The sequence below is a fragment of the Curcuma longa genome, chromosome 18, assembly GCF_044706935.1.
Source record: "Curcuma longa cultivar G26 ecotype Majalengka, Jawa Barat chromosome 18, ITB_CL_G26_1.1, whole genome shotgun sequence".
Taxonomy (NCBI): Eukaryota; Viridiplantae; Streptophyta; class Magnoliopsida; order Zingiberales; family Zingiberaceae; genus Curcuma; species Curcuma longa.
This window is the reverse complement of record NC_133878.1, coordinates 3,869,671-3,876,993: the sequence shown is the minus strand read 5'-3', so window position 1 is coordinate 3,876,993 and position 7,323 is coordinate 3,869,671. Positions and strand designations below refer to the sequence as shown.

The following is a 7,323-nucleotide window of genomic DNA, read 5'->3' as shown; positions in this document are numbered from 1 at the left end:
ACTGTATATTTCTCCTAATATTTGTACTTCTACCCTCTCCTTAAATATATTTTATTTTCTATCCTTTAACCTCTACCACTTAATTTTAGGAGTCGCATATATTTTTTCTATTGATACTATGTTTAAGGAGTATATCCAACAATACTAACCTATGTTGGGTAGTTAAGTTTTCTTTAGGAATAACCTTGTAATCTTTATAAATCTTTCTATCGTTCTTCTTAACCATAAAATAGTCAATTTGCGATTTATTATTTTTGCTTTTAAACATGACCAAGTATTTTTATCTTTTCTTCAAACATATATTAGTTAGTATAAAGTCATATGTTATTGCAAAATCTAATATAATTTTTCCTTCTTAATTTTTTATTCCAAATCCATAACCCCCATACACCTGATCGTATTCCTCATTTTTCACTTTAAGTTAGGTCTTAATGTTAGCATAAATTTCACCTTAGTTGATTTTTGCATTTGTGTCAGCCTTCAAAAGTATCCTAGTGTGATTCGTTATAACCTTTTTGTCTGATGGGGTGTTATGCTCTCTTTTGGTAGGTAGATAGGTTGATTTGTTCTTTCTTCTAAAAGCAACTAGCATCTTTTGCAATATGTTCAAGCATTTCACCTTATAAGTGTGGAGCTTTTCATCGATGGAGTATAACAAATCTCTTGATAGATAGACAATGAGTTTAAGGAATATAAGTTTATCTTAAAGAAGATGAAAATTTTACAAGTTATAATATTAAATCATTGAACAAATTAAACAATTTACTCATTCTCAAACTACCGTAGGGACACTAAATGTGTGTCACTCATCATAAGTGTTATGGGTGTTAGAACCAAGATGACTAGGGTTGTATGTGAGTTAAAATCATTCAGACCATGAGAGAGCAACTTTTGCAGTTGGAACTTCTCAAGATCCAAGTGAAAACTGCAGATCTCTTTGTAGAACCGTTGCCATCTCTTGCATTTGGTATGCAAGTGTTACGATGCAGGTAATGAGCTCCAAATTGTTTCATGAAGATCAAACAATATCTCTATATTTGAAACTAGTAATGTATAATTGGCTAGGTAATAAAGGGAATGGTAAATGTGCTTTAAAAAGTGAGGCAGGTTGACAAATAAGTACTCATGGGATAAGCAGCAATGCTCAATACCAAGCCCATCACCAATCAAGCACATTTTTTTTATCGAATAAGACAGAATCGTTCACTAAAATCAGTGTCTCCACAGAAGGTTATTTAACTAAATTTACACTAAATTGGATTCGAACATAGTTGTTGAAGGCGCACAAAAGCACAACTAAAATTTAACTAACGCATGTAATCTAAAGCCAGCAGAACGTGCAGGAGGATTAAGTACTAGTGAATTGCATAAATAACTTCAAACTCAGGTCCAGAATGCCGAAAAAATATTGTAACTGATAAAATTACAGCACATGATGCCATTGACAGAAGATCACCTCCATCATCGATCCGCTGATGACAATAAAAACCAATACATAGACAACAAGTGAGATATTGTTTGAGATCAGTAAACTAAACCAATCACCAAATGTTTCCATAAGGTGCATCAGTTGTTATGAGTTTCATCAGCTTTTAGTTGAATGTAAACCTCTTCTTAGAATGAATAGCACACTACCAGGACCCTTGCGGTTATTTTCAGGAACATGGTATTCACAGTATGGTGCAAAGTGCCTTCCCTTTCTTTTTCTTTTGTTTTGGAGGTTGAAGGACCACTTTAATAGCCATGTCGAAAACTGCCTTTATGTTCTGTATGTTAAATTTTCATTAGACTTGAACTTTAAAAGGATTCTATAAATTGAAATTTTAGCACAGAGCAGAAAATTTGTACCAGTTGAGTTTTTGCACTGCATTCAATATAAGCAGGAGAGTCGATTGTTCTCTTTAGCTCTTCCCCCTGAACCATTCCAAGAGTTAACTCAGCTTTGGAATTGATATGATTTGAGAAAAGAGGGGTATTGGTTCTAGGTGCAGAATATGCTGCGGCTCTTACCTGTGCAGTACTTATTGGCTGAGCGCCAGGGTGATCTATGAAAAACTGTTGGTCATCACGGAGATCTGCAAACAAAACAATGCACAATCTTACTTGTATCATTCAAAACCAAGAGATTTTAAATTCATCAAGTTAGCAGAATAATGTGTGAACTCAAGTAGAGAAGCATAATTGACTGAACGCACTTCTCTAGTAAACCCTCAAAAAAAAATAGCTTGAAGCTATTTAAGAAACAAAAACAGGGAGGAAAACTCTGCCTTTGCATGTTGCCTAACCATTGAGAACATCATAGTTGAACAAGGATGGGAAAACTGCAAGAGTTCAAACTTTGTGGTCAGACGACTTGGTTCCACAAGTTTTTAATTTAAAATTTATTCAGGCTATTCCCTCTACCAAGCCCAAGTTATTTGAATCTTCTGGATCTAGAGAGGGATCTACCTCCTGAACATAAGAAAACCCAAGGATGAAAAAATTGGATGGGTTAGCCAGTTCAATGATAGCAAGGATCTACCCAATGTAGAAGGCTAGGTTCCTGGAAAAAGAGGCAAAGAAGAAACCAGTTTGGCTTCTTAGATCACAAAGACCCCTTACTTAAGTCTTCTGTTATTATGTCCTTCAGATAAACTTGATAATTTTCCCCATGCAAAGATACCATGATATTTACTTCTCCCCAGCCAGTATCAATCAGGATCTATGTCACTCCAGCATAACACTTTTGTGGTCCTCCTAGGTGATTACATCCCCAATTTGGTGGAAGTCAACACTTTTGCATTTACATACAATCACAACCAATCTTGGGCACAACATATGCTCACAATCAACCAGCAACCTCTACTCAAGGAATTAAAAGCAGATTCCAAGCGATCAACCAGCTACCTAGCACCTAGGCAGTAGGCAAACTCCTAAGTGAGAGCCTAGGTGGTCATAACAAAAGTATATTTCATAATTAAGAATAGCTATATATATTTCATATTGATAGCATAAATAAACTGATAAGTAAACACTAAAACATAATAATAATGAAACAATTTCGCATTGCAACTAAAAAGATAGCCCTCACAGCAAAATATATAATTTAATAACCTATAAATACAAATTGCAAGAAAGCACATAGCTACATAATAATAATGAAACAACTTCACATTGCAACTAAAAAGAAAGCCCTCAGGGAAAAATATATAATTTAATAATCTATAAATACAAATTGCAAGAAAGATTGTCTAGGTCACTTAGGCAGTCCATCTAGGTTGCCATTTAAATGGGTCTCCTAACAAGGGTTACCGAGTTACTAGGTTAAGTGGCCCTTTAGCAAAGTTGCCTAAGACTTTGAAAACTATGTTCTTGCTCATAATTTGGCCGACAACACTCAAAATCTCATGAGTGCAGTTTAGCACCTGCTCTTGGCATTTATGAATAGCTACTAGCAAATTCTACACACATGGATGCCTGCTCATGACCACCAAGCACAATAGCTATTGGTGACTCCCATGTGTCCTACTCGACCAAATATAGCATCAAACATCTTGCTTGCTTTTGTATGCTCTTTGGATTTTCCAAAGCTCTTTACTTTTTTTTTTAATACCAATCAGTAATTTTCTTACATCTCCACATGATACCCTGCAGAGCACATATATTTGACATCTCCTGCAAATAAATCCACTACTATTGCTTCTTTTGGACATTACCCGCTGCCATCCATCCAATTAAGTAGTTGTAGACAGCTCCAAACTCGCCGTTTCTATTTTTTCACGCAGCAAACGACTGGTCTCTCTTTCAGTATCAAACAATAATTTGTCCATTGATTGGTGAACTTTTGACCTCCCTTCAGTTCAAAATGGCATATTCCTCATCTGCCTCCCAATTGCCTACTATCACTAGCCTACTAGATCTATAGGTTCAAATAAACTTACCATGAAAATTTTGAATAGGAGGAACTAGGCTTCATGATTTTCAGCAAATCGGGTTTGATTCATTGGCCATGGTCATCATCTTACAACTCAAGCTACTGAGATTCTTGGGTTTGCTTCAGCTTCTAGCGGGCATATGACACACAATTGTTTGCCCTCCTATTGTAATCTATTTATCCAAGTGTTAATGAGCATATTTTGTTGCTTCTTCTCATACTATGAAACCTGGACAAAAAATGATTTGTACATGGATGATTGTTCTTGATCCTACAATGTGGTTGCTTTATGATTGGTACTCAGTCTCTTCTGCCATGCATCCAACACAAAGTTGATCCCACATATTGGACAACTCCAAGCCATTGTTGTTGGTCTCTAAGATATCCTCACAATTACATTAAATGTTAAGGTTATGCAGACTACTTCAACAAGACCATTACCAATTATTTTCAATCATAAATTTGACATGAGTTAGATCTTATGAAGATTCATCTCTAGGACAACACCTCAATCCCATCCCTATAAGATGTTTACATGCATATGTTAAACCCTCTAAAACATTTTTACCAACCTCTAATTCTCCCATAGATAGATCTGCTCATGCTACTTAGTTGCCATTGGACGATTCTCCTAGTGGTAGAGATGCCCATGAAGGTCAGCAAATGGTGGAGATCGTTCTAATGGACAGAACAATGCAAATGCACCCTCTGTGGAAAATCTGGGCCTGTTCGAAAATATGTCACTTCCTTCATGGCTATAAACAGAGCTATCCTCTGACAGTTAGATTCAGGTGGTGGGAATTCTAGTTAGAGTATCCACTATTACTTTCATGTATTATGCACAGGTGAAGAAACTTGACAGATTTGAAGTCAACTATTAATGGAAAAGTATAAGTTGCTTTTTTAGTTTCGTGAAAATAAGTTTAACTTTCCAGCTAGAACATCAAACAAAAGCCAACCAATTAAATTGGTACAAGTAAATAACTTTGACATGTTGATCATTGGCTTAAACCATCCACATGAATCCTACAACTCCACATAACTAGGTGGTGAAGAAATTTGACCTATTTGGAGAATAACTAAGATATGAGTCCAGAAAATTTTTGCTTGTTAGAAACTGTAAGTTGATCTTCTCACTTCCCTAAGAAGGAATGATTGAAATGGCAGGCAAACTTGACCAAACCAAACCACAATCTTACTAGCTAAATAAGTGAATTGGTACAGACAAAGAACTGCACCCAGTAATAGAGGGCCTAAGCCTACCTTTTATATTCCCATAATGATATATGAGTATGAAAATTTCAAGCTCTTCAATTATTGAACTTACCTACAGGAAAGACATGAAAATCATATAGAAGTAGGCAAAGTACAATGGAACTAACCTTCTCCAAAATTTTAAAGCCATGCATTCGTCAACACTTATCCAAGTCATCTCCATGTTGATAATATGGAAGCAGAGAAAAAGGTAGCTATATAGTCACTAATCTTATGTGCAATTACCAAAATTTCTTTCCTAAACAAGATTTCTCACAGTAGCATTGAAGCAAAAATCTATAGATGTTTGAAGTCAAAATATATATATTGATTTGGGCATATATTGAACAAAAAGTAAAAAAAAGGAACTGGAATAATGAATATTACCGAGTTTTGTCCCAACGAGAATAACCGGCACACCAGGTGCATAGTGTTTCAATTCAGGTATCCACTGAAGAGTGAAACGGTGAAAATAGGAAAGAGAAAGTGGCAAGTTAGAAAATTAACATCTAACGCAGAAAGAACTTCTACTAAGTATTACCTTTTTAGCTACATTTTCATAGCTAGCCTTACTTATCAAAGAGAAGGCTAGAAGGAAGACATCAGCACCTCGGTAGCTTAAAGGTCTGAGTCTATTGTAATCTTCCTGGCCTGTGGACCATCAAATCCTCACATTAAATAAAGATTACCTTAAACAAGGTGGGGCAGCACCTCGGTACCTTAAACAAAGAAAGAATCAGGGAATGGTGGACTACATGAAAAGATTACCTGCGGTGTCCCACAGCCCTAAGTTAACCGTGTTGCCATCGACTACAACGTTCGCACTAAAGTTATCAAATACAGTCGGTACATAATCCTATGTATCAACACACAAAAATAAATGAACAAATGAAAAGGCTTAAACATAGAAGAGTCATTCAACACATTCATAATGTAGAACTAATATTAAAACAGAATTTCATAAGGTACTTATCGTGCTAGATAAAATTAATGGAGAATTTCACAATCATGTAGTTAATGTACACATACCATTTCCAAGTTCAGAAAGGTGCATGATCCATAAAATATCAATAATAATTCTTGATATAATATGTCTGCATCTTTATTTTTGAGTAAACTAAATGATATTAGAGCATAAAGCTTTTGGACATCTTGCATCCAACAAATTCCAACACAGTTTATTTCCGGTAGAAAAATGGAAATAGAAAATATGGTCCGAAAGAAAGATATTATGTTGCAAAATTTATTAATTATATAAAAATCGAGGGAAAACTGGTATGAGCAAACGAACAGATCCATCAGAAAAGACAACATGAGAAGTAAGAAAAAAAGAAGCAATATTGTAACATAATTATAAAGCTAAATATCCCAAAAGGGTATACATTCTTGCCCCTCTCTTCCAACCACTGAGAAACACCAGGAATACGAAAAAGATAGGGCTTTTCCAGACTTACCGTGGGGAAAGTGTTGCTGGTATACGATATGAGCATACAGGTCTTCCCGACGGCGCCGTCGCCCACCGTAACACATTTTATGAACCTCGATGCACTCATCTTCCCGATCGATCTCCTCGCATCCCACAAAAAGGCTGCCTTTTCTCCCTCCCGCTATTCGTTGAGGCCCGACACCGCTTAGCTTCAACCACTGCACATCAGAAGGACACGAGGAAGGCTAATATTCGTCAGCCGAGGAAAAGGCTTCTCATTGAAGGAAAAAGGGATAGAAGAAAGAAGACAAGAGATCGACAATGCGATGCCGTGTGAGAAAATTCAATTCCTCTAGCTTTCTCTTCTTCCTGCCCAGAAAGATTGAGAGAGGAGGCACCTCTGGGTCAGGGTTAAGGTTGTAGTGTGGGAGGGGACGCTCCGGCCGGGAAAGGCTGCGGTTGAAGCGCAAGCCGAAAGAGACGCCGATTCGGTAAAAACATTTCCATTGATAGAAGGAAATGAACGGATAGCAAAGGCTACTACTATTAATAGGATATCATTTCTCCGCACAAATTGAGAAATTAAATTTGACCTTGTCAACAATTTAAAATAATTCTTATAGGTAAATTCTAATTTTGGATTCAAAATTGATTTTAAAAGTCGTAAGAGTAAAATGTAAATTTTGTACGCATATATTTCATATGGCAAAGGTGAAACGCTCACCCCACA

At 36.2% G+C, this 7,323-nt stretch overlaps 1 protein-coding gene across 3 annotated transcripts; it reads right to left on the bottom strand.

The window, feature by feature from the left end:
- Positions 1-1,348: 1,348 nt before the first annotated feature.
- Positions 1,349-7,085, bottom strand: LOC141812086 (rac-like GTP-binding protein 5). Of its 3 annotated transcripts, XM_074700133.1 has the most exons (8): positions 6,914-7,085; positions 6,622-6,811; positions 5,936-6,023; positions 5,709-5,818; positions 5,555-5,618; positions 2,011-2,075; positions 1,849-1,914; positions 1,349-1,766 (listed from the first exon to the last, which is right to left on the bottom strand). In XM_074700133.1, exons 2-8 carry the CDS (start codon positions 6,718-6,720, stop codon positions 1,671-1,673), a joined length of 588 nt encoding a protein of 195 aa, XP_074556234.1. In that variant the 5' UTR covers positions 6,721-6,811; positions 6,914-7,085; the 3' UTR covers positions 1,349-1,670. The 3 variants fall into 3 exon arrangements, with proteins under 3 accessions (XP_074556234.1, XP_074556232.1, XP_074556233.1); XM_074700131.1 differs by having other exon boundaries at positions 1,849-2,075; XM_074700132.1 differs by having other exon boundaries at positions 1,849-2,075; positions 6,992-7,085.
- Between the last annotated feature and the right edge of the window lie 238 nt (positions 7,086-7,323).

Coding starts and splice junctions, on each gene's coding strand:
- LOC141812086 (XM_074700131.1), bottom strand. CDS start 6,720: ATGAGTGCATCGAGGTTCATAAAATGTGTTACGGTGGGCGACGGCGCC. Junction 5,819..5,935: donor AGGGCTGTGGGACACCGCAG/GTAATCTTTTCA, acceptor GATGGTCCACAG/GCCAGGAAGATTACAATAGA. Junction 5,619..5,708: donor ATGAAAATGTAGCTAAAAAG/GTAATACTTAGT, acceptor TTCACTCTTCAG/TGGATACCTGAATTGAAACA.